At 35.7% G+C, this 27,797-nt stretch overlaps 2 protein-coding genes across 2 annotated transcripts in view; one reads left to right on the top strand and one right to left on the bottom strand.

Moving 5' to 3' along the window:
• Positions 1–637: 637 nt before the first annotated feature.
• KLHL28 (kelch like family member 28) lies at positions 638–25,260 on the bottom strand. The gene is made up of 5 exons (XM_068545831.1): positions 25,054–25,260; positions 8,252–9,150; positions 5,532–5,975; positions 3,337–3,545; positions 638–2,201 (listed from the first exon to the last, which is right to left on the bottom strand). Exons 2-5 carry the CDS (start codon positions 9,148–9,150, stop codon positions 2,038–2,040), a joined length of 1,716 nt encoding a protein of 571 aa, XP_068401932.1. The 5' UTR covers positions 25,054–25,260; the 3' UTR covers positions 638–2,037.
• A 182-nt stretch (positions 25,261–25,442) lies between these two features.
• Positions 25,443–27,797, top strand: part of TOGARAM1 (TOG array regulator of axonemal microtubules 1) — a 77,885-nt gene continuing 75,530 nt past the window's right edge. Inside the window, exon 1 of the mRNA XM_068545816.1 lies at positions 25,443–27,668. Coding sequence (XP_068401917.1) covers positions 25,623–27,668 — 2,046 coding nt within the window. The 5' untranslated portion in view covers positions 25,443–25,622. The remainder of the gene's footprint in view (positions 27,669–27,797) is intronic.

Below are 27,797 nucleotides of genomic sequence, written 5' to 3'. Positions count from 1 at the left end.
TGAAGTCTAGGCCAATCACAATAGTGCACCTTGTTTCTATTCAACAGATTTATTCAAATCAATTAAAAAGTTATTGCTATATATCATTAAGTTATTCAAACAAGCAACATAGAAAATATTCAGCCTGTCAATTTTATTAGTAGCTCCTGTTGAGTTCTTAATTAGACTAAAAATCACTTGCAAGGTTTTATAATCTGTGCAAATATTCATAAAGCATGAAACTACTTATATGATTAAAGATGAGTTCACACAGTTTTGCAGTATATATTTAAGTCTACAACTGGCAGTTTATGGAAGAACAAGGAAAACTGAAAATTGCCTGGCTATAAATAGTTTTCAAGAAATAACATATATGCTAAAAATGAACCTATGTTTTATAATTACAAATGGCTTCTTAACAATAGTTCTGAACATTATGGCACTTAAGAATGCAATATGAACTTTTTCTTAGGAAACAAATATAGTTTTGTAGAGACTATAAAGAGATAGTGGGCAGTTAAAAAAAAGAAAAGAGAAAGAAAAAATCAAGGGAAGGAAAACAAAATGACTACAGTACCAAAAACACAAGTACCAACATCCTAATAAAATGCAAAGTAATGTATTCAAGATTAAGAGACATTACTAAAACATGCAAAACAAAATGAATTAACCAGTTCTTTTAAATAAGCTGTCACTTGGGTAAAGCAAACAATTTTGCTTTAAAAGATCGTTTCTTTAGTCAAAGTGGAACTGAATTTAGAACCATTACTCAAGTAAACATCAAGTTCCAGTTTTCCTCAATAACTTTAAAATATTCAGTTACCTAAGAAATGTACAAAATAATGCTTAACTGCCTAGTGCTTTATATTTAATGCATATATTTCTGTTTTTAAGAAGGGCATGTAACATCTAGCACAAGAAGAAACAAGATAAAATGTATCTTTCTTTAAATCACTATTCAGGAACCATGAAAAGCATAACAGGCCATTTGAATGTTTTTTGGATGTAAATATTAGTATAAACACTAACATTTTTAATAAGCACAAATGAACCAAGCCGGTAAAAATGAAAAATACTATCAAAACACGTCATGCGTATCTCATATTTAACATCCAAAAGAACATTTTTATAGCCCTGTTACAGATCCTACAGTTAGCACCATTTTTATATCTGAATACTTTGAAAAAGCAAACAAAAGTCTTAAAAAAACTAAAATTATTGTAAGCATATATGAAAAAACTTAATGTGCACTAAGGGTGGCACTAAACATTTATCAAATATTTACATCAACACTGGGAAGCCTGCTGGACTACTAAAAAAAAATTGAAACTGATATGCTTAACTCTTTCTATCCATGCTTAGCATACCATAGATGGGTAACTAAATTCATCCAGCATTAACCTGCCCATATAAAAAAGGCATACACAGTAAGTATCTGATTGCTTAAAATAGGACCCGAAATCATGATAGTAAATGCATTTATCTTGAAAACTTATTACATCCCCAGCCCTAAAGCCATTTAGCAGGAAGAATATCCAGGTGACTCAGTATGGCATGTAATTTACAACCCTTAAAAGTACCCGAAAAAAAAAGCAGCCCTTTGTTTAAAATGTGAAGCATATGAATTTATATCCAACAGTATCAGCACTCTGTCTAGTCACTCAGTATACTCCAGCATCTAAGCATCTCTCATCCTGGTAAAAAACGGTGCAGAACAAGGAGGAGGACGAAAGCTAAATTTTTTTTAAAAAGCAGCAAGGTTTTCTCCACATGTACACTTATGAACATAAAACTATTCTATCCCAGTATTAGGAAAAAAAAGTGCACAATTCAATTGGCAAGATCTTTCCTTTTTTTTTTTTCTTGGATTATTGATTCACTGTATAATCAAGAGCAACCAAAGCTACTTGTCAGTTCAAAGTACCCAACAAAACTTTGAGTCTTCATGCCATTGCAAGTTAAAAAGAAAGCAATGTAGCTTTTGGGCTTCAGAAAACTGGGCATCCTTTCATGCAGCACAAGGTTCATCACTACGCTATTTCCACAAGTCCACGCTTGTCAAAGTGCAGTTAATCCAAAATTGCAGCGACAGTATATCATGCCAGCTGAATCCAGCCATGTATCTGAGATAGGGTCATATTTCTGCACGGTATTCAGATAGGAAGACCCTGAGTGACCACCCACTACATAAAGGTAGTTATCAATTACTGCAGCACCAACTCCTAGGAAAGGTGGGTAAAAATAGGGGAAAAAATATGTTAACCATGAAGCAGACTTCGCACTAAATTAAATTTGTATTTAAATGTTTTCTTAAAATACATTTCAACAATCTATTATTAATTATACAAGCAATATAGCAATATGTGCTTACTGGAAAAAAAAATCCCTTAGTGTAAAAGAGCTGAAGTCTTCCTTCATCTCTCCTCCTCAATCCTACTCTCCCTCTCTCCACCACAGTTAAATATTAAGAATGTAGTATATATCTTTCCATATGCTTTCTTCTCAATTTATATTTTTCAAAAATCATTAATTTTTGTTTTCAAACGTGTTAAAATTTTAAATATATATTGAACTATATAATTTATGCTTTAAAAATTTTACTTTATATATATATAGTTCTAAAAAGAACAAGGCTACCCAAATATTTTACGTTTTCATTGTTTTATGGTTTTCCTTCTCAATGGTACCACAGAAACTAATTCTAGTAAACAAGCCTTTCAATTTCCTTCGTATGTTTATTTTTCAGGATTTTCTTTAATCATAAATGCAAGGAATACTCCTAAAGCATTTCCACCAGTAACTTAAAATGTTCCTTTTAAAATAATGTGATTTGAGTTTGGGTTTAAGGATAATTTCTTCTTTTCCTCAAAGGTGTATTTGTTTTTCTTTATGAAACCTGAAACCCAACCCTTTCTAGATCAACTATAACTATACCCCTTAAGGAGGAGAGAACATTTGAAAGTAACATACAGACTGCTGATGTACAATAAAAAACAAAATAGAACAACCCTAGGATCCTGGGTGTGTGTGCACATGTGTGTGTAACACATAAAACAATTAACATTTGTTACATGGACACAAAGAGCTTCTATAAGGTACTTTCTATTACCAGCATTTCTCAAGATGTGTTGTAGAAGTTTAAAAAATAACAGTATGCACATTGGCATATTAAAATCACAGTAAAAAAATATATATAGTTTTGTCTAATCAAGTTGTCGGTCAAGTTTATCACAAAAAAAGTTTTTTCTGGACAAGTAATAATACTCTTACTGTTATATCCCAAGAAACTACTATTTCAAGAACATCACTATAAAAAATATTGTCCTGCATGTTTAGAAATTGGTATGTTATTATTACCTGTTCTGGGTTCTTTCATTGGTCTACACACAGTCCACTGATTTTGATGAGGGTCATATCTTTCAATGCTTGACAAATGTGAAACACCATTATGTCCACCCACCACAAAAATAAAGCCTAGCATGACACCCACACCAAAGTGAATCCTTTTATCTGCCATAGATGCAACCATCTCCCAGGAGTCCTTACTTGGATCATAACGCTCCACACTGCAAATATTCACAAAAGAAAGAATTAATTCACATATCCTTTGTGTCACTCTTCCTACTAAAGCAACTAAAACCCACCAGAGTTTTAAAAGTGCAAACGGACAGATATAAAACAAGAGTAGTTTGTCCCAAATGTTCAGATTTTGCTGATAAAATCACAGGGATAAAAGCTTACCTTGTAGACTGGTGCAATAATAGCCATACCCTACTCTATTATATTGTACAAGCAGCAAGGTGTATTAAAAGCATGGAGCATTTGAAGTCAGAAAATCTGGGTTCAAGTACTAATAATACATACCTAGACCTACCACTTTGGATTTGTGTATTCCTGGATAAGTCATTTCCTGTAAACATGGGGATAATATAACCTCAAGGATTCATGTAAGAATAAAGTCCAATGAGTATGCATGTGAAAGGACTCTGAAAATCACAAACTGAATATAGACTGTTCCTAAAGATACTAAGGATTTTCCCCTCAGCTACGGAAAAGGGAAGATGAAGAGAAGGAAAGAAGAGGAATTTTTTTCTTATAGGTGAATTCACGTTGACTAACTGTAAAGCAAACACTACATACTTCATAACACAAACTGGCTAATCATAATAATGATTATTGTAATGATTATAATAATCAGAGTAATTTATGAGAATTCACGGATTTAAATAAAGTCTGTATTCCAGAGAATTCTTGGCATTTCCAAGTTGCATTATGGAAATCCAAATCAAATCAGAATTTCCAAATATGCTTTCCTAGAAAATCCCAGAAGGCCTTTAAGCCTACACTTTCCCTGAAGGGGTGCAAAGGCAAGTTGGTTGAGCTTGTTCTGGTCCTAACCTAACTTCTCAAGAAAGCCTAAAGCATTTGAGAGTAAGTTCAGAATAGGGACTAGACTAGACTAGACTAGAAGACTAAACTACAACTATTTCTGGAAGGACACCAGGATAAAAACCGTTAGAGCAAAATCACTAGACAAGAAAAATCCTGTGAAAAACTGTAACAAAAGCTAAAACTTCAAGAGCATTATCTCAAAATTAAAGTACTTAACCTTTTATCTTAGAAATTTCTGCTAGCAGCTTTTCAAAAAATAGAAATGCATGTCTGGGTCCCAAATACTTTTCCTTCAACTAAAGGAGCAATAAAAAGGGAGAAAAATTTAGCCTACACAGAAATAAAAATTTATAGATGAAATGGTGTTGTCTCATTACTTTCTCAGCCTGTTAACAAACCACCACATACTCTCCTTTATTAAAATGCTCACAATAAATAAAACACATACCACTATTAGAGATAAAATACTATTAGAGAGAAAATCTTTGGAAGATCGACTTTCAACAAAGGTTCAGAATTATGATTAATTTTCCATATAAGCACTTTATGCTTTTGTTTTTCTCATACATATATTTCTCCTTTATTCAGAGAATACTATAAGATACAGAAATCTCACATTTAAATTTCAGCACAGCTCAGATACATAATGATACATGTATGATTACAGAATAAGAATCCAGAATGGAATATTTAAATAAGGCTTAAAGTTTATGATGTGTTATAATATTGTGTAAGCATATAGAAATTACATTTTCCACTTTTTTATTCTTTTAAACAATGTAGTAACAGATCATCCATCCATACACACACATACAGACACACACATTTATACATATACACACCACCCCAAATCTAAAATTATCTAACTTCATCTTATTTTCAGATTGCTGAATTCTAAAATCTAGTCCATTTATATTGAATGAATGAATGTAAAATTTAATAAAAAGGATTTGATTTTTAGGTTTGTATTAAATCTCCTTGTAAAACAGTTACAATTATACTTGTGGAGCAGGTTAAGTTTCCCAAATGTCTATCAATATTACTTTAAAAATTAAAAAGGGAAGTTCATTCATATACACAAATTGTTTAAAATCCAGAAATCATTGTTAATGATACTTTTAAAAATCTACAAGCATATACAACTTGATTACGTTAAATACCTGTTCATGTGGGCAGGACCATACCCACCAATGGCATATATCATTCCATCCAACACAGCTGCGGCAAAACAACTTCTTGTTGTAGTCATTGGTGCCACAGGTTGCCACTTTCTTACTTTGGGAATATACTTCTCTACAGATTGTAAATAAGATTGTCCATCATAACCACCTAAAGCATAAAGTTCTCCTGCAAGTACCACTACTCCAAGGGTACTTCGGCTCTCATTCATTCTCTCAAGAGAAGTCCAGGTATTTGTATCAGGATTCCAGCATTCGACTGAATTTTCATGTTTTCTGATAGTGATGCCAGGACGCACGTTAGTTTCAATACCACCTATAACATACACTTTTTGGTCTAAAACGCATATTCCAAATTCATAGCGAGGAATGTTCAGGGGTGCCAAACCAATCCAAGAGTCATTCTGAGGAAAGTACATCTCCACACTAAAGAATAAGCAGAAAAAATTAAATTTAAAACATCAAAATGGCCCATAAACAATATCTGGCAAAACTGAAGATACACGTATGCTCTGACACAGCAATTTCATTCCTGTGTATCTACTCTACTGAATGCCTATTGCAGCCAGTTTTGCAAAAGAACACAAATAGAGAAAGGTTTACAGCAGCTCAACACAGTCATCTATCAAAAGGAGAATGGATAAATAAGATGTGGTACACCCACCCCATGACAAAGCAATTCCATTCTTAGATATGCACCCAAGAGAAATGCACACATATGTATATGTACAACAGTGTTCACAGTAGCATTATTTGTAATAGTTGAAAACTGGAAACAATCCAAATTTTTCATCAACCATAAAATGGATAAGTAAATTGTGCATATCATATAAGAAAATACTATACAGCAATGAAAATGAACAAACTACAACTACATGTAACAGCGATGAATCTTACACATATAATGTTGAGGGAAACAAGCCAAATTCAAAAGAATATATTCAGTATAGTCTCATTTCTATCAAGTTCAAAAACACTTCTAATCTCTAGATTAGAAATGAGGGTGGTGGTTACCTTTGGGGAGGACAGGGAGGGAACTTAAGGGTGGTTTCTGGGTGTTGTTCATGTTCTTTTCTTGAAATGGTTTGTAATGTTTGCTTTGTGATAATTCATTGAGCTGTACACTTGGAATTTGTGGACTTTTCCGTATATGTGAAACATTTCAAATAATTTTCAGTCATCATACTCACAGTAGAAAGAAAATGTTGTATTATGTCCATCTACTATAATACTATACGCCAATGAAACTAAATGAATTATTTCCTCATGCAATCTCAATTTCAAAACTTACTGCTCAATGATAAAACACATCTCTGAAGAATATACATGGTACTACTGCATTTACATAAAAATGTAAAAAAAATGTAAAACCTAACTATATACTGGGGCACATAAAATATGTGGCAAAATTATAACAAAAAGCAAGGGAATAATACATTAAAAATTCAGAATACTGGTTACTTCTGGGGGAGAGAAGGAGATGGCATCAAGGAGGGGCACAAGGGAACTTTAAAGCTATTGTTAGCCCAATCTCAACAAATCTAGTTTTAGACCACAATTAAAATGTACACTGAGACTTTTTAAAAGATAAAGAACATACCAATTGACACTGATAAAACATCAACAGTTTCCTCCTATTGGAGGAAAGAAATGCAATCTACCAAATGTTTCGAAATATTTTAGAATATTAAATATTCTAATATTTATTCTAATATTTAGAATATTAAATATTAAAGAAATAAATTAAACACAAAAGTTTTCATAAAGCAATCCCATTTAAGGGAAAAGGAAGGTAACATCCAGCTATATTTTCAATGTATAAAAGTTATTTGTATAACACAACATTGTTAATCAACTATACTCCAATATAAAATAAAAATTAAACAAATAAACAAACAAACAAAAAAAGTTACTTGTAGAATGCTCTAAATCAATGATGGCCATGGGCCAAATTCAGCCCACCAGATTCTTTTGTAAATACAGTTTTACTGGAACACAGCCATGCTCATTTGTTTACGTATTATCTATGGCTGCTTTTGCACTATAATGGCAGACTTGGGTAGTTACAACAAAGACCATATGACGATGACAAAACTTAAAATATTTACTATTTGGCTCTTTATAGAAAAAGTCTGACAACTCCTACTCTAAGTTATCAGAAAAGAAAGCACTTTTTACTACTGTTGTTAAAAAAATATTTACGCTGAAGAAAATAAATTGCATGTAAAGTCCATGATTTATATCAATATCCTGTTTTTTATTTTCTTGGTGGTTACTCTGATTAACTGTATTCATTCAAACATATTCTTGTTCCAGTCTGACCTCATCACAAATTCCTAGCTCTCCTCTTTAGCATTTTTTGATATAGCTAGCAATAATAAATCCCCTCTGACCTGGTCTGACTCATATAAAGATGTAAATGATTTGACAAAGGAAAAAAGGGCATAAAATGGAAGAAAAGTTCATGAATAACCAGGATGGATAAAATTTGTGCACTGGGAGGGAGGAGAGGTGTTTAAAATTGAGAGTGTTGTCGAGAATGGACGACAATGTGATTAAAATAATCAGGTAAGTGATTTAAAAAGAAAACAACAAAAAGAAGCAAATAATCAGGAAAATCAAACTGTTTTAAAAATATAACAAATTAGCAAATTTTAAGAGTATAAAATCTATTAGCATCAATCCTTTAAAAGCCTATTTACCTATCCAAACAGGCAAACAGTCCAGATTTTCCTCCTACTGCACAAAGTACTTTGGGAGCACAGCGAGGTCGTGTCATCAAGACTGTCTGATGAGAGAGTCTGTGTTCAGGCATAAAGTGGTACTTCAGAGCTTCATTCAAAAGATGTTTACAAGTGCGATCATCACGAATAAGATGATTTGCTTCATATAATCTAGTGAGAAACTTAACACTCAGCAATGGTAATCGTACACTGTTAAGTAGCTGTGCTAAGTATTTCTGGCGTTCTTGGACGTCATACTTGATCCAAGACTCAAGTGCATAAAAAACAGTCTCTTCAGTAGCTACATTCAAACAGTCATTGGAAACAATTTCATCCAAATCAGCATGCGTAAGCTCAAAAAACTCTTCAGTCTGGCAAACTGCTTCAAAATTCTGGCATATGTATTTAGTGGCTGCCAAATAAAGGTCATGACAACCATATGTCTCTGCAAAGCGAGAAATTCCAATACAATTACCAGGATCAAGTTGGCTTTCAAGAAATGCACAACATTCTTTCAGGACAAGTTTTATCTGGAGTAGGTTTGCTGCTGGAAGGAGAGATTCAACTGTGTCTTGTGAAATAAAAACAGTCCCTGTATAGGCATATTCCACAATGGCCTGGAGAGCAGTTTCATCAATGCACTGAAACTCAACCTCACTGTTCTCTTTTTCAGAAAGGTTTCCAGTAAACATAGCTTTGAAATATGGGCTGATGCTGGCAAGTACCACTTTGTGAGCATGGATTTTAACATCACCTACTCGAAGAATGATGTCACAGAGTTCGTGATGTTGACGAAGAAGATTCAAGCCCTGTAGAAGTTGTTCAGAATGTAAGTGGGTTAAGTTAGCAAGCATGTAGGTCGGGGATGTGTGGTCCATCTACAGAAAAACAAAAAGCATGAATAGTTATTTCAAAATAATTTGCAAATGATTACTTTTACAGGTAGCACAAAATAAATAAGATTTGTTGTTTATCTGCATGTTTGTTGTTTTTTAAATACTAAATACTAGACAGAGGCTTTTAGAGTTAGAAGGGAAGTTAACAATCATTCAACTCCTTTATTATAGATATTAAGCACACTCCGTGCTTCTGGAAGATGAACAAGATTAAAAATAAAAGAGAAGGAAAGAGACTAGAAAGAAAAGAAGAAGAAAAAGTGAGAGGCAATAAGGACTGGGGTAGGTTGAATAATTGCTCCCCCAAAAGACATCCGCATCCTAATCCCTGGAAACTTTGAATGGTACTTTTACAGCAAAAAAAAAAAAAAAAAAGACTGTGCAGATATGATTAAGGATTTTGAAATGGGGAGATTATCCTGGGTTATCTAGTTGGGCCCTAAGTGCAATCACATGTACCTTATAAGAAGGCAGAAGGAGATTTGACACAGACAGAAGAAGAGAAGGTAATCTGACCACAGAGGCAGAGATTGGATTGATGCAGCCACAAACCAATTAACATTGGCAGCCACTAGAAGCTGGAAGAGGCAAGGAACACAGTCTTCCCTAGAACCTCCAGAGGGCACAGAGCCCTGCCAACACCTTAATTTCAGCCCAGTGATAATAATTTCAGACTTTTGGCCTCCATAACTGTGAGAGAATAAAGTTCTGTTATTTTAAGCAACTGAGTTTGTGGTAATTTGTTATAGCAGCCATAAGAAATCAACACATGGATACTTCAGAATGGCTCACAGCAGTTACTTAGAATAGATGAAAGGAATATAAGACATCTACACAATATGAACTGTTTCTTTCCTGTCTCATTCACACCTCAAACACAAGTAATGGGGATAATTTAAAAAAGCAGAAAATTTGGTTCCTATTTTAAAAGTATTATCAAATAAACTTAAAAATTCTGAACATTATTAAATAATATAAATGTTGGTAGGACTGGGAGAGTATAGCACTTCATTCCTGTGCATTTTTAGGTGCAAATATCCAAATATTAAAACTTTTATCTTCATTAAGAACATCATCATTTCACACTTGTTTCATTTGAATTTTAAGTCCATTAACAAATTTTGTTAACATGACCACATTATAGCTGATATCACCAGCCTCCACTTCTGATCTCTCCAACTAATCCTGCACACATCTAACAGAATAATTCTCAATCAGGGTACAGACAAGTCTCAAGAAACTTGTTGGTCTTCCAGTAGGTACTTTATTCCAGAACAGAATATTGGTAAGAAAACAGCAACCAGAAGGCACATGTTTAGATCTGGGTCTGTTCTTTTTACTTACTATAGTGTTGACCTCTTAAACTTGTTTAACTTCTTTTAGCCTCAGTTTAATGGAAAAAGTTAACATCTAGACTGAAAAGAGAAAAATGAACAACAGGAAAGAAAGTAGATATAGCAAATAAGTGACAGGATTAAGAAAGTAGTCCTAGCTACTTTACATCATTAACTTTACCTTATCTTCATTTTCCTTATCTGTAAAGTGAGATCATAATAATACCTGAACTATATATATCTCACAAGGTTTCTGAGGATCAAATTAGATAATGCACAGGAACATATAACAAACTGTAAGAGTTATGAGTACAGGGTACTATGGTGAGGCAACAGAAATGTAACAGTATCAGCGAAGAATAGGGACCTTGGAAATATAATGAGTTTTAGTTCTAACTGGGTCACATACTATTATATGGAATTGGTACATTTCTTAATGTAAGTATTAATTTTTTCATCCATAAAATAAGAATACCTCCCACCTATCTCAGAAGGTTACATGAAAATTGTTCTGTAAAGTTTAAAGTTCCACACAACTCGAAGTGCTATGAATACAGCACTTAAGTCTCATTCTCTTCTCATGATCCCCACTTTCACTATTTCCCATTCTTTCCATAACGACCTTTCATTCCAATAAAGCTCATGTAATTACCACAGCTCTATATAAATATTTTCTCACATTTGCCAGATTTTTGCCTATAAACTTTCTCCTCTCCCATGTTCTTTTCATCCAATTCAAATTTGCAAAAGGCTGGTTCAAAATTAACTTCAACTGAAAGTCTATAAACATTTAAGTACTCACTTCCTTTACATGCAATTAATTTAATTATAAGTGCTGTTTTGTGAAACATACCCCTCTCAACTCTCATTTGTCTGATTCAACAAGGAGATGTTATTCAGGATGAAAAGTGAACAACAAACAGGAAAGGTGAATGATACAGAAAATAAGAGAAGGAAATGAAAAATGACACCTAGCTAATACAATGAGACGAGAAAGGGAAATACAAGGCACACTGACTGGAAAGGAAGAAACAAAACTCTTTGTTGGCAGATGACATGACTGTCTATGTAGAAAATCCAGAACAATTAAAAAAAAAAACAAACCCAAGACAGTGGAACTAATAGGCAATTTTAGAAAGTTTGCAAGATACAAGGTTAATATACAAAAGTCAATCAATTTTCTATAAACCAGCAACGAACAAGTGGCATTTGAAATTTAAAACATATAACCATTTACATTAACACCTAAAAACTGAAATACTTAGATATAAATCTAACAAAATTAGGTACGAGATCTATATGAGGAAAACTATAAAATTCTAATAAAAGAAATCAAAGAACTAGCTAAATAAATGGAGAGATATTCCATGTTCATGGATAAGATGACTCAACATTATCAAGATGTCAGTTCTTCCTGACTTGCACTACAGATTCAATGCAATCCCAATCAAAATCCCAGCAAGTTATTTTGTGGATGTTGCAAACTGATTCTAAAGTTTTTATGGGGAGGCAAAAGACCCAGAATAGCCAACTCAATATTGAAAAAGAAGAATAAAGTTGAACAACTGACACTACCCAAATTCAAGCATTATTATAAAGCTGTAGTAACCAAGACAGTGTGGCACTGGTGAAAGCACAGACAAATAGACCAATGGAACAGAACAGACAGTCTAGGAACAGACCCACATAAATACAGTCAACTGATCTTTAACAAAGCAGGAAAGGTAATACGATGGAGAAAAGATAGTCTTTTCAATAAATGGTGCTGGAATGTAAAGTAAAAAATGAATTTAGACACAGACCTTACTTATATCCTTCACAAAAATTAACTCAAAATGGATCACAGACCTAAATGTAAAATGCAAAACCATAAAACACTTAGAAGATAACACAGGAGTAAATTCTAGATGACCTTGGGAATGGCAATGATTTTTTTTTTAGATAAGACACCAAAGGCACAATCCACACAAGAAAGAATGATAAGTTGGATGTCTCTATAAAACAAAACAAAACAAAAAACCACACAAAAACTTCTACTTTGGGAAAAACAATGTCAAGAGAATGAGAAGACAAGCCACACACTGGGAGAAAATATCTGCAAAAAAACACAACTGATAAAGAACTGTTATTCAGGGACTTCCCTGGTGGCACAGTGGTTAAGAATCTGCCTGCCAATGCATGGGACACGGGTTCGAGCCCTGGTCTGGGAAGATCCCACATGCCGCGAAGCAACTAAGCCCGTGCGCCACAGCTACTGAGCCTGTGCTCTAGAGCCCGTGAGCCACAACTACTGAGCCTGCATGCCACAACTACTGAAGCCCGCGCACTGCAATGAAGAGGAGTCCCTGCTCACCACAACTAGAGAAAGCCCTCATGCAGCAACGGAGACCCAACGCAGCCAAAAATAAAAATAAATAAAGAACTGTTATTCAAGATAAACAAAGAACTTTTAAAATTAAACAAGAAAAGTAACAATCTGATTAAAAAAATGGATTAAAGACCTTAACAGATACCTCACCAGAGAAGATACAGATGGTAAACAGATGAAAAGATGTTCAAGATCATGTGTCATGAGGGAACTGCATATTCAAACAACGACATACTACCACACACCTATTAGAATGGTCAAAATCCAGAATACTGAGAACACCCAATGCTGGACAGAATGTAGGGCAAAAGGAACTTTCATTCATGGCCGTGGGAATGCCAAATTGTACAGCCACTTTGGAAGACACTTTGTTAGCTTCTTATAAAACTAAACATACTCTTACCATACAATCCTGCAATTGCCTGCCTTGGTATTTACCCAAATGAATCGAAAACTTATGTCCACACAAAAACCTGCACATGGATGTTTATTGCAGCTTTATTCTCAGGTGCTAACACTTGGAAGCAACCAAGATGTCCTTCAGTAGGTGAATGGATAAACTATGGTACAACAAGACCATGAAATATTATTCAATGTTAAAAGAAATGAGCTGTCAAGCTATGAAAAGACATGGAGAAAATGTCTTACCAAGTAAAAGAAGCCAATCCGAAAAGGCTATATACTGCAAGATTCCAATTATATGACATTCTGGAAAAGGCAAAACTATGGAGACAGTAAAAATATCAATGGTTGCTAGGAGTTAAGGGGGACAGAGGATGAATAGGCAAAGCACTCAGGATCTTTAGGGCAGTGAAATTACTCTATATGATACTATAATGGTAGATATGTATCATTATATATTTGTCCTAACCCACAGAATACAGAACACCAAAAGTGAACCTTATGGTAAATTATGGACTTTGGGTGATAATGACATGTCCACATAAGTTCATCAATTGTAACAAATGCACCACCATGGTGGTGGACGTTGATAATGGGAGAAGGTACACATGTGTTGGGGAAGGGTGTAAATGGGAAACCTCTGTACCTTCCTCTTAATTTTGCTGTGAACCTAAAACTGCTCTAAAAAAATAGTCCTTTAAAAAAGTAAATTAAAAAAAAAGGAGACCTAGCTACCTTATAAGTTCACATCTCTCCCAGACCAAACAATTATGTTCCAAGATATTTAAAAGAACCTGTGAATGAGATCCCTGAATCATCGCCAGTGCCACAAGACAGGAGACTATTTTCAAAAATAAGACTGTAATTTCTACTAACATTCTGGTAAGGTTAATGTTAATTTCAGATAACACTTTAAAACAAACGATTAAAGGTTTGATATGTGAATACTTAGAAGAGGATGTAGTGATCTCTAAGACTAGGATGCATCAGTTAACAAGAAAACGTGTCACAGATTAATCTTTTTTTTCCTGATGTATTTAGAAGACTTGCAGATCAGAAAAATATACAATGTTTAACTAGATACTTGTAAAGAATTTTATAATGCTTTTATGATTTTGAGAACAAAACCAAAAAATATAAGCTAGCTCAGTTAACTAAACTAGCAAGTGGTTGGACAACCACACCAGAGTATATACTACTTAATGAAATGAGGTCCACCTGGAGGGAGGTTTCTGATGGTATACCATAGGCCGAGATGAAGATACTGCAGGCAGGCTCTTCAGCTTTGCAGATGATATGAAGCTGCAGAGGACAGCAAATACATCAGCTAACAAAACATGGATCCAAAAAGACCTGACATCTAATAAGAAGAAATTTAAGAGGGATAAATGTTAAGATTCTATAGTGGATGCCAAAACAACTACACAAGTACAGAAAAAGAGAGAAAAGACTCATCTGTAGGATGTGTTTAAAGGGTTTAGGGATTTTAATTTTAGCAATACTTTAGCACACTAATCTTATGGAGGTTTAAGGTGCATTAATAGAACTATAATATACAGAACTAGACAGGAGACATTCCACTTGGCTCTGCAAATGTCAGACCACATCTGGAATACAGATTTGGAGTACCATCCTTTAAAAGGGATCTAAACAAAGTAAAAGACCTGATGAAGAGAAGAAATTCAAGACATCTTATGGGTGTTGAGTCCGAAGAAAAAAAAAAAGGAAATCTGAGAGTTATGTGAAAAACCAAAGGGTGAAAGTTACTCAGTAATAATACAATAATATAGGAATGTTTTAAGGATTAAATGCATTTATGCATATAAAGTGCTTAGAATAGTGCCTATCACTTAGTAAGCTCGTGATAAATATCTTATTTATTTATAAGTTATCTTATTACTAGTGATTTTTTTTACGTTGTTTGCTTAAGAGGTATTCTGCTTTCTATGTTGTACCATCTCTTACTACTGGGTAAGAAATCTACTTTGTACCATCTTTGTACAAGACGTCAGTGGACATCTTGGACCACACAAAGTATTGAAGAATTGTTGATTCTCAAATCAAGGTAATGAGTTATTGGTTAGATTCATTTTTAGTATAAATAGAAATCATACAGTAATAGATCTTTATACTAATTTTTGTATATCCAATTCAAGACTGGTAAATTACCATCAACACGATATAAAAGCATACTACAATACTGATTTGTAAATATACATACACACACATATATATGTACACATGCAACACAGAAGAGAACATATGTTTGTGTGTATATATGACACATATCCAGATATGCAGGAAGGTATAATTTTAAGAGACTGGGCTCTGGAATCAGGTTCCTAGGGTTACAATATGGTTTGTACTATTTAATAGCTATGTGACCTTGAGAAAGTGATCTTAAAGTCTCAGTTTTCTCATCCGTAAAGCACAGACAAAATGGTACACATAGTACTCAATGATCGTTAGGTGCTATTTATTATTATCATTATCTTCCTTAAGAAGACTCGGTTTTTACCAGCTAAACCCATGTGACTCCCTTCCACGCTCACCAAAAACGGAACAAAGCTTACTTACTGTCAAATGAATAAATACAAACAGGGCAAGGCCAAAACCTGACTAATTTGACCAGAAAAGATAACAGCGAGCCACTTTTAAATTTAGACAGTTTATTACTTATAGACAGTGAAAGAAGACTAAGCTCCCTGGATCCTTGTCCCACATACTAAAAAGGACAACACAGAAACAAAAGGGGCTGGATGGCAGCAATACAAGTTATGAAGAACCCAAACTACGGCAGCAGCAGTTTTATATTCTGGAGCTCTATTCTGCGGGGCAGCAGGACACAAAAGTCCCATACCTCATCACACCAGGGAGGTAAAGAGAAACTGTCTCACGGCAGACTCCCAGGGGTGACAGAGAGGTAGGTCAGAGATGGCCTGACAGCAGCTCCTTAAAGACCACCCATCCTCTCATGTTCCAGGAGAATCGCAAGGTGTTCCAAGACTCAGATAACCTTCAGTCCCACAGTCCAAGCTTTTGTCTATGTGGACACATGCAAGTTCACCAGAATGCCAGGATGAAGCTATTCCCCTACACGTATACCCTCTGTAGTATTTTTCCTTTGTCTCACTTTCCTATTACCCCCCAAAATAATAAAAATGATCAAAGGTTTAAAAACCACTCAAGAAGGATACTGGTAAAGATGACTTCACAAAAGAAAACCCATACATATTTATCATTGTACTGGATTCAAATGACATGATGTTTAATCCCTTTAAGAAGTATTGAGAATAAAGTTTAAGAGATTATACTCTTAACATATAACCAAAACAATTTGAACTAAGAACTTTAAAAGGGCAAGGTAAATATAGGGAACTTAAAATGAATTACATTGGAGGTTTGCCATAACATCATTCTTAACATTTTAAATTTGACTCCTTTTCTCTCTCAAGAAATCTGACTTAAGAGAAATTCACAGAACTTTAAAAAGAGAGAGCTTTAAAACAATGGTTCTCCAAATATGATCCTTGCACCAACAGCATCAGCATCACCTAGGACCTGCTAGAAATGCAAATTCTTGAGCTCAACCACACATCTGAGGAATCAGAAACTAAGGAAGGGGCAGCAATCTGTGTTTTAAGAATGCATTAGTATTTTTATGCATGCTAATGTTTGAGAATCGGTTAAAATATTTCCAGCACAAGTGTAACTGCTTAAAAATTATGGCAAATTATAACTGTTACTCCTTCAAAATTATGAATTACAACTGTGACTATACTTGGTTCTTAGTTATTTACCCATAAATGGCTAAAAATAACTCACAGAAGCAATAATTCCTAATCTTCAAAACCTAACCTTTGTCAGTTTTACACTGGCAGTTTCATTTATCTCAATAGCAACCTTGTGTAGAATGAAGAACAAGTACCATAGAAAACAGGAAAGAACAGTGAGGAAAAATGTGAATTTCAGGGCCAGAGAGATTAGTGGGTTCAAGTCAACATTTGACTACTTAATAGCTGTAGACTTTGGGCAAATTACTTATTCTAAACTTGAACTTTCTCATCTGTAAAATTTGTTGTGGATTAAATAGAATGTTTGGTTTGGAGAAACAAATCAATGGTGAAAAATAGAAAATACAGAAATAGATAATTTAATATATGTAAATTTAGTTTATGATAAAGGCTGCATCTCAAAATCAGTGAGGAAAAGAGGGACTTTCAAATAAACATGTTGGGATAACTGAGCCTCAGGAAAATAGATAAAATCAGATCCCTTCCACATATCTATGCCAGGATAAATTCCTTATGGATCAAAGGTATAAATGTAAAAAATGGAATCATACAAGTATTAGAATAAAATGGAGTGAATTCCTCTATAACTTAAGATTAGAGAACGGTTTCCTAACTATGGTACAAAACCCAGGGGCAATAAGTGAAAAAGTAGATCAAATTAATTACATTAAAAAACTTTGAATAGCTAAAAAAATAATAAGCAAAGAACAAAATATAAATGAGATTGAGAAAAAATTTACAATATATATAAAAGATGTATCAGCAATAAATAAAACATTCCTAAAATACTCTAGCCCTATAGAAAAATTAGGTTGAAGAAATGAACAGATGGTTAAAAAATACAAATGGTTCTTAAGTATATGAAAAGATCACTCAACTTCAGTTATAATCAAATGAATTAAAACTATATGGAGTTAACAATTCTCTCCTGACAATATACTCTTGGTGAGGCTGTAAGAAAGAGGCACACTCATACATCCTTGTGGGAATGCTGAATGATACAGACCTCTGGAGATAAATTTGGTAAGTCTAGCAAAATTACATTTGCATTTACCCTTTGATCCAACAATCCTACTTCTAAGAATTTATCCAAAAAATACACTGGCAAAAAATATATAAAGACAAATGCATAAGGTAATTAATTGTAGGTCTATTTGTACAAGCAAAAGAATAATACCTTATGCTTTTGAACTTTCATATTTGAGAGACCAAGAGGCAACTGACCAAGAATTTTACAACAACTCTAATGCCCACCAACCAAAAAATGGCTGAAAAAACCTATGGCACATCCGTACAATGGAGTACTATGCAGCTGTGAATAGAAATGAGGAATCTCTGCATATACTACTCTGCAGGATCTCCCTGATCCAAGCAAGGAAGAGAAATGTGTGTACAGTATGTCACTATTTATCTAAGAAAGGGGAGGTTACAAACATACATACCCACTTATTTTTTTTAAAAAACGGAAATATTACATGGTATATTTTTTAAAAGGTTACCTAACAGAGAAGGGAGAGAAAAGAGTGGAGGGGATAGAGATAGAAGCTACACATCTTTGAATATATCCCATTTATAGATTTGACTGTGGAATTAGGGAATTATTTTACACAATTATAAAGCAAAATTAAACCTTAAAAACACAATCCATAAGAAACTTGAAAATAAAAGGAAGCAAAGGAACCCAATGTTCATCTAGTTAGTAGCCTAACCATACCATTCCAAATAACTTTAAAACAGTAATTTGATAGTCCATCCCTAGTGGGGTATGCCCTAAAAATTTTTACACCACTTTCAGTAATCACATGGTTGGTGGGAGTGTTATTTGTATTCTGAAACTGTTACTGTGCATTGCCACATGCATAATTACGTGACATTTCTAATTCTATCGTCCCTAGAGTCGTTTGTGATCTGGGATTCTCAATATGGGAGAAGAGAAAGATGTAAGACTGAGACATTAAATATAAACCTTGTAGTCTGATTTTGAATTAAAAATATCAAATATATATAGAAACAACATTATATACACTAATACAAATGTATATACCACATGAAATATATGAGATATACAAATGTATAAAATGTATATTAAGAAAAAAATTGTATTTCCTAGCTCTGTCTACTAAAAAGGGCTAGAAATTACAACCAACCCAGCTGCAAAGAGCACTCCTAGCACCAGATGTCCCTAAATAACGTTTCCCTCCAAGGGAACAGAACTCCTTGGAAAATATGGCTGATTCCAGACCTGGGGCAGAAAATGTCACCATAAATTTAGAATCTTTACATACTAGGTAGCAATAAAGCTATCAATGATGACTAAGGTCATAAAAAACTTAGGAGCCAAACTGAATAGGCTCTCATTAGTCAAAGAGATGGGACAAACTGATCATCAATTACAGTAACTGCAATTGATTAAAACACAGCAGACATGCTTAAATCCGTGAGTTCATAATGATAATAAAATTATGATAATTTAAAAAAAGTGATCACCACTGGAGGATGCTAATGAATCAACTCATTATTTGAAACCTAGCAAATAAAGGGAAAGAATCAAGCATTTATCATGCCTTTCCTATAATAACTGTACCACTGGGTTACCAAATAGATGAGGGTAAGTTTTTCTTTATAAAAGTACTCCAGTTATTAAAGAAGGGATGATAGAGTATCACCATTTTACAATCTTAATGAATTAATAGAGGTAGACATTGATTATGAAGGGCTGCTAATGTCACAAAAACAGAGACAACCAGATATCAGGGTCTTCTGATGGAAGATCATAATACCACCTATAAATATTTTTGCATACTCCCACTCATCACACACACACACACACACCCCAAAATCAAACATGTAGTCAACAGACTAGATCCAAGAAAACAGAAAAAGCATGTTAAACTATAACAGAAGGATGCAATCAGCAAAAACATCCTGACTGTGAGAAATTTTATGGAATAAATAACGTAGACGGCTTCAACAAATAAACGGAAAGAAATAGGATGAGAATGAACCTACAGATTGCTATAAACTTAAAAGACATTATCAACCAAATACAACCTGTGATTCATTCAGGTGCGTGCACACACATATAATATACATACACATACACACAACACTTAGGAGACAACTGGGAATTTTGTACACTGACTGTATTATTGATTATATTAACTAATCACTGTTATTCTTTGTTGTTGAACAGTGATACCATAGTTTTGTTTTTAAGAGTTTTTATCTTTTACAAATACATACTGAAATATCAGTAGATAAAATGATGTCAGGGATTGGCTTCAAATTAATATAGGATGAGGGATTGGATAGAAATGGATATGATGTCATGAGTTGATACCTGCTGAAGCCGGGTGACAGGTACATAAGGGTTCATTACATTATTCTACATTTGCATGTTTATGAGATTTTGTACAGGAAAAAAGAAATAAAGAAAAAAATATATGGCACTAAACTTCACATAAGACTTACAGATGAAGAACCTGAAGTTCAGAGAGTTTAGATGAATTAACAAGATCACACAATTAGTTAAGACGTTACTGGGACTATAATGTTTTCTTAACCTTAGAACAATGTTCTTTACATATTACATTAAAAAAAATTACAATGCTGATCAGTGTTGACCTGCTTAAAATATTTACTGAACCAATTTATAATTGTTGCTACTCCTGATAAGACTAAATTATTCTATAAAGAGCATCTAGAATATCTTTGATTGCCATAATGTACCAGCTACTGTTCTAAGCTTTTTACATGTATTAACTCCGTTCATCCTCAGAGTAACACCATGAGATAGGCACTGTTATTATTATTCTTCCCATATAACAGATGAAGAAATCTGAGGCACAGAGAAATTAAGCCCAAGGCAAGATTTAAACCTTTGCACTCTGTCTCCAGAGTTCTTAAATACTATGTTATAGTGCCTCACTTATAAACTCATAATTTCTTAATCTTATTCAAGTTTTAACTCAAGCAAGAAACTAAAAAGGTACAGAACAGAAACCCAAAAAGCACAGATCATATACATATATATAAAATATACACACACACACACACACTATGTAGATCCGATACAAGAATACATCAGACCTTTAAAATGAAATAAAGAGAGGTCCATGGAACAATCATTCCCTTCTGTTATTTATATAATAGTAGGATTGTTTCTTCTTCCCCCACATCCCTGCCATACTTTTTTGTTTTTAATTTTGGTATCATAAAACAAATACTTAGGAGTACTCTAAATCCAGGTAACTGGATTGATTAGTCAAAATTGAATAAATGGTATCCATTTGAAAAGTTTTAAAAAGGTAATAGCATTGTACTTCACTTCTAATCACATTCTTATTACATAAATAGCCACAATATAAAGATAACATTAGATAAATTTAAAATAAAATCAAACCTTCCATAGTCTACAGCAGCTTCACAATTTTAGATTCTGAAACCAAGCTATTAAAGGTCAAGTTGTGAGTTATTACACTTAATTGACACCTAAGCTACAAAACAGTGGTGCTGAAATCAGCTGGGAGGCAATTATCTGCTACAAAGAGAGCAAATAAATGGTCAAGAGAAATAAGAATTGTTTAAATTTCTTTCCCACAGTTCAATTTTCCTCACAGAAGAATTCAACTAATGATGGCATAATAATTTTGACAGTGAACCTATGGAACAAGTTGGCATATTTTCCTTTTCTCTGAGATTGACTTTCATTATATCTAGAGAAACAAAAGTAAAATTAGAAGCCTGTTATAATACGAGTCATTATATCGTAGATTCCAAAATAATACAGAAGAAAGCAAGTCCCCCAAAGCCATTACTACATCCAGTAAAAGCTCTAAGTTACATAATTAACCCATCTACTGAAAAACTGGTTACAAAAAATGTGAAATCCTGTTAACAGATTAGTGCTTAAAATGCAACAATTTTTTTTTTTTGTTTAAAAGTAGCATTTTGACTCAGAAATGCACAATGGATTTGGAGCACAAACCTAAGTAAATGAAATATAACACTGATACACATCAAGAAAACCTGTTTAATCCTACATGTATAAACATAAGCTCATAATTTCTTAACCTTATTAAAGGTGTGACTCAAACAAGAAACCAAAAGGGTTCAGAACATAAACCCAAAGAGGAAGATTAAAATACATATAATCAAATAATACATAATAATAGATATGAATGATTCATGATGGAAAAATCTAATTTTATCCTATAGTTTCAACACTCTCCCCCATCAAAAGTTTTCCAAAGCTCTAAGCAAGTAGCTAAATTGACTAATTTGAGTAATTACTTTCTGATGCAAACACCCACAAAATGTGCCACAGTGCAAATGTAGATGATGTAACCTCAAAAAATTGTTGTGAGGATTCAATGAGTTAATATTCATTAAGTACCCAGCAAAGTGTATGGCACACAGCAAACACTCAAATAATAGTGTAATTATAATTACTTGTTAATGTTAATAGCACCTTTCATTTCCATAGCAATTCTTCACAATAACTTCTTAAACTATACAAAATTCTTAACAGTTTACAGAATTCAAACTGGTTTCCAATATTCCTGGACGTCTGTAAAATTTGAGTAAGAACAAGGAAAAAACTATAGTGGTTCATCCAACCAATTAATATTTTATTCTGACTGTGGAAATAAAGGATGCTTTTAGGGCAATTGTGTTTACCTTAACTTCAGCTCAAAAAATTAAGGTATGTATCAGAAACATTCCTTAATTTAACTAACTAATCCATTAATTTAAGTAAACTTTCTTGAACTTACTGAAATTATCTTGAAATTCTTAACTTATTTTATCTGAATTTGCTATTTTCAATGTATTCTTAATTACTCCCTTTCAACTTTCAGAGGTGTACTATTAATACACCTAATAGTGTATTCCACTGTTCTGGAATTTGATTTAAAAATTTTTATCCTACCTCTCTATATGGCTAAATACAAAAGACTTCCCTAGTCAGTACACAATTCCTAGAATTCAAGAATAAGATTTTAAAAAAATCTGCTTCGTAATAGAAATAAACAGAATATACATTAATTGGATGAGATTTATTTTCCACAAAATAACTCTAAAAGATAATTAGTAAGATATGGGATGCTGATAAGGTCCCATCCACCATGAAGACTAATGCATCTTCCAAGTCTTCATCAAGGAAATTAAAGGTAACAGATATAAAATAGACTGCAATCTATAACATAGTGATCTACAGGCCCCTGAGAAAAGGGGTCAAAATGAAAACTCATCGTGCTTTGTTCCAAGGAAAAGGATATAACTAGTTGATTTAAGTATCCAAGCCCCTTGAAAAAGTATTCTTTATAGAGAGAAGGGGTAATTCTTAAGCTTCTACCATAATTTTGATGATGATATATAATTCAGGACTTTCCAAGTTCACTTTCTTTGTTCCATGATTACCACACAACTTCCCAAGTTCTTGCATACAGGAAAGAGTGCACTGGATTTTCAACCTGAAAATTCTGATTACTGGAAAGGGTTATCTTCTATTCCAACATAAACTGGCATTCTAATGTGTACATTCTGATGTGTACATCATTCTTTTAGTTAAGTCTGAATTGAGTTCCTGAAGTCTGAGCATACATGAGTAAAAGTATAAATTTGAACTTCTTACGTTGGAAATATGAGAACTAGACATTCTTTCTCATGACAACTTCTAAAATCATCTCTTGGTTTTCACTCCCCTGCCCTTACCCTGACCCTAAAATTTAAAAAAAAAAAAAAATTATTTTTTTAGTCAAACCAAATTTAGGCAGATTCATTTAAACACCAAAATGACTAACTAAAATCAAAGTAACAACCTAGAACTTAAACCAAAACAGAAGGATGCATGTTTACACAAGCCCCATTTACATTTACTCTACTCCCAAAAGAAAGGGGAAAAAGAAAAAAGAAAAGAAACCTATAATAATCAAATTGTGCTTTAAGACAATACCCAGAAGTTATTTTTGAACTTCCATTATCAGCAAAAATTATTTATAAAGTGGTTTGGTATGCTAAGACTTAAAAAAGTATTTGAGACATCTCGTGTGGTCCAGAACAGGGTAGGAACACTTGCATTTTAAGTGCATAAATTGTAGACTTCAAATGATAACAGACTTTTCCCACTGGGTCATTCAAAAGCAACTATATTATTCCTTCCCAAAAATATTTTCTTCCACACTCCAAAGAACTCAGCCTCACACCAGGCACTCGAGCTCTTCAATTGTTTCCGCTTAAGTTTAATTACAAGAAGGAAAAAATGCTCACCAAATTCACAGTTCGCCTAAAACAAAGAAACGTCTATTATCAGCTCTAAGTCTACAGGTCAGAATTCTCTTAGGACCGTGATGCCAAGAACTTCAACAGCAACTGAAATTCTCTGCAATCTCTGTTTCCAGGATACTGAAAGGCTGCAGAGACGCGGGAGGATCCTGCAGGGAGGCTGGGGCTGCGGAGGGAGCGGGAGAGGGGAAGGGGTGAGTCCCACAGAGGAAGTGCATTAGACTTTGAGAACCTATAAGGGAAAGAAGCTTAGCTACAAGGAAAAACAGATTTATCTCCAGATCACGTACGTTTTCAAAGAGAACTTAAAGTGATGAGGATAAGGAAAAATGACAGAAAACCACTGACAGAAAACCAGTAACCCTCCAAAACCGGAGGGTAAGCGAAGTAGGAAAAGGGGGTTGGGGGGGAGGGCGAGGAGAGTAAAGGCCTAAAACACCAAGATTTGAAAAAAAGTACGCGAGCTCTGAGCTTGGCCTTGGGCCGGATCTCCCGTCCCGGTAAGCGGACGGCAGGCGGAAAGGATCGCACTTAGTGCTGTAGATAGCAACGCGTTTACAACGATTGAGCCCTGCACAAGAAGATGTCGCCTCTCTCCCTGCTTGCTCCCGTTCATTTCTTTACACCTTACTGCAGCACCAGCGGCACTTCAGCAGAACTCTGCCAAAGCCTGCGCCGCAGACGGACAGCAAAAGGAAAATACCTGAGTCCCAGGAATCACGCCTGCAGCAACAAGAGGAGGAGCCGTGGACAACGCGAACCCGGGCAAGATCCTCTTTTGCCTTTAGTCAAATCCCAACTCTTACGGGTGGGGCGGGGAACTTCCGCCCTGAGCGAGGAGAGCGTCACTTCCCCTTAATGCCTTCTCTCTTCCTCGCCTTCTCCGCTCCAGATACGTTCATTACGTTCGCAACGTTTTCACTTCCTTTTTCAGGAGCCTTCTGCCTAGTCCGAACTTCCGATGTGGACTACATGACCCGGCATTCATGACGGCAGATTGATTTCCGGGTCAAGAGGTCCGCGCTGGGTACATCACCATGGAAGCGACCGGTTTGGTCACGTGGTGCCCCTGGTTACGCCCGGAGGCAGCTGTGGGGTCTGGGGCTCAGACGGGGGCCATTTTGCCGAAGGCAGTCTCTTGGAGTTGGGGGCTTAAGCTGTTCTTTTTCCTGCTCTGCAGCTTGAGGCTTGGAGAAGAACAGGAAGGCTGGGCTCCATCGAGCCCTTCGGAGACGATGGTTTCCTACAGGCTCCGCCACTTGACGACCCTTCATGGAGGCTGCGCTCTTCGCGCTGCTCCCGCTGCCGCCCCTTCCAGCCCTCTGTGCTTATCGCCTCCAGAGCCGCAGTCGTCCTCCCGCCCCAGAGACTGATGGTAGACGAGGTGGGGGCGCCATGAGAGGCGAGAAAAACTACTGCTGCCGTGGAGCTGCCGGAGACCGCGGTTCCTGCCCCCCGACACCTTCGCCTCTGGCCTCGACCCTCTTGATGCCCGCGGAGGCAATCTCAAGTAATTGGTCTGGGTCTGGAGGTGGTTTGTCAGGGGGAGATGAAGAGGAGACTCGGCTCCTTCAACAACTCCGGACCGCGCCGGATCCTTCCGAGGCCTTTCAGGCTTTACAGGCTGCTTTGCCGCGCCGGGGCGGTAGACTTGGCTTCCCCCGACGAAAGGATGCATTGTATCGGGCCCTGGGCCGAGTGCTTGTGGAAGGAGGTAGTGATGAGAAGCGACTCTGCTTGCAACTCCTCTCGGACGTTCTCCGGGGTCAGGGGGAGGCAGGCCAGTTGGAAGAGGCCTTTAGCCTAGCACTTCTGCCTCAGCTAGTTGTCTCCTTACGAGAAGAGAATCCAGCCCTGCGGAAAGATGCGCTGCAGATCCTACACGTGTGTCTGAAACGTAGTTCTGGACAGGTGCTGAGAACGCTTATACAACAAGGACTGGAAAGTACCGATGCCCGGCTTAGAGCTTCCACGGCACTACTGTTCCCTATCTTGCTTACTCCTGAGGATTTGTTGCTCGGCCTAGATCTTACCGAGGTGATAATATCCTTAGCCCGAAAGCTTGGCGGTCAGGAGATAGAAGAAGAATCTGAGACAGCCTTCTCTGCACTTCAACAAATTGGGGAGCGTCTTGGCCAAGAGAGGTTTCAGTCATATATCTCTCGCCTGCCTTCTGCCCTGAGGAGACACTACAATCGCCGCCTGGAGTCCCAGTTTGGAAGTCAGGTTCCTTATTATTTGGAACTTGAAGCCTCTGGATTTCCTGAAGATCCCCTTCCCAGTGCAGTGCCTCTTTCCAACAGCAATCTTAAATTTGGGATTATTCCTCAGGAGCTGCATTCAAGGTTGTTAGATCAGGAAGACTATAAGAACCGGACTCAGGCTATTGAGGAGCTCAAGCAGGTGATGGGATGCTTTAACCCTAGTTCCACCTCTCATTCTAGCCTCGTCGGTTTCATTAGTTTGATGTATAATTTGTTAGACGATTCTAACTTCAAAGTGGTCCATGGCACACTTCAAGTCCTGCATTTACTGGTTGTTCGCCTTGGAGAGCAGGTACAACAGTTCTTGGGACCAGTTATAGCAGCTTCTGTCAAAGTGCTGGCAGACAACAAGTTGGTGATCAAACAAGAATACATGAAAATCTTCCTCAAGCTAATGAAGGAAGTAGGTCCTCAACAGGTGCTTTGCTTACTCCTGGAACATCTCAAACATAAGCATTCCAGAGTGAGAGAGGAAGTGGTGAACATTTGCATCTGCTCCCTCCTGACCTATCCCAGTGAGGATTTTGACTTATCCAGACTGTCTTTTGATCTTGCCCCAGCTCTTGTAGATAGCAAACGCAGGGTACGCCAAGCAGCTCTTGAAGCCTTTGCTGTGTTGGCATCATCAATGGGCTCAGGTAAAACCAGCATCCTTTTCAAAGCTGTGGATACTGTTGAGCTGCAAGATAACGGAGATGGAGTGATGAATGCTGTGCAGGCCAGATTGGCTAGGAAAACCCTCCCAAAGTTAACAGAACAAGGATTTGTGGAGTATGCAGTACTCATGCCATCATCTGCCCAGGGTAGATCAAGCCATTTGGTACATGGAGCAGATACAGACTGGCTTTTGGCGGGTAACAGAACTCAGAGTGCACACTGTCACTGTGGTGACCACACAAGGGATAGCATGCAAATTTATGGATCTTATAGTCCAACTATCTGTACTCGAAGGGTACTAAGTGCAGGAAAAGGAAAAAATAAATTACCATGGGAAAATGAGCAGCCTGGAGTCACGGGAGAAAACCAGACCTCCAATTCAAAGGATATAGAACAGGTATGCATCTTCCCTAATTTCCTTGAGCTGAAGCAATGAAAGAATTTAAAATGAAAGTATGCTTGTAATGACTTAAAGGTGAGTCTCCTTGAGGGCTGTATGCTTTGTTTTTAAGTCAATTTGCTGATG

Source organism: Eschrichtius robustus, chromosome 1, assembly GCF_028021215.1.
Source record: "Eschrichtius robustus isolate mEscRob2 chromosome 1, mEscRob2.pri, whole genome shotgun sequence".
Taxonomy (NCBI): Eukaryota; Metazoa; Chordata; class Mammalia; order Artiodactyla; family Eschrichtiidae; genus Eschrichtius; species Eschrichtius robustus.
The sequence above is the reverse complement of the archived record's forward strand: the minus strand, read 5'-3'. Positions and strand labels throughout refer to the sequence as shown.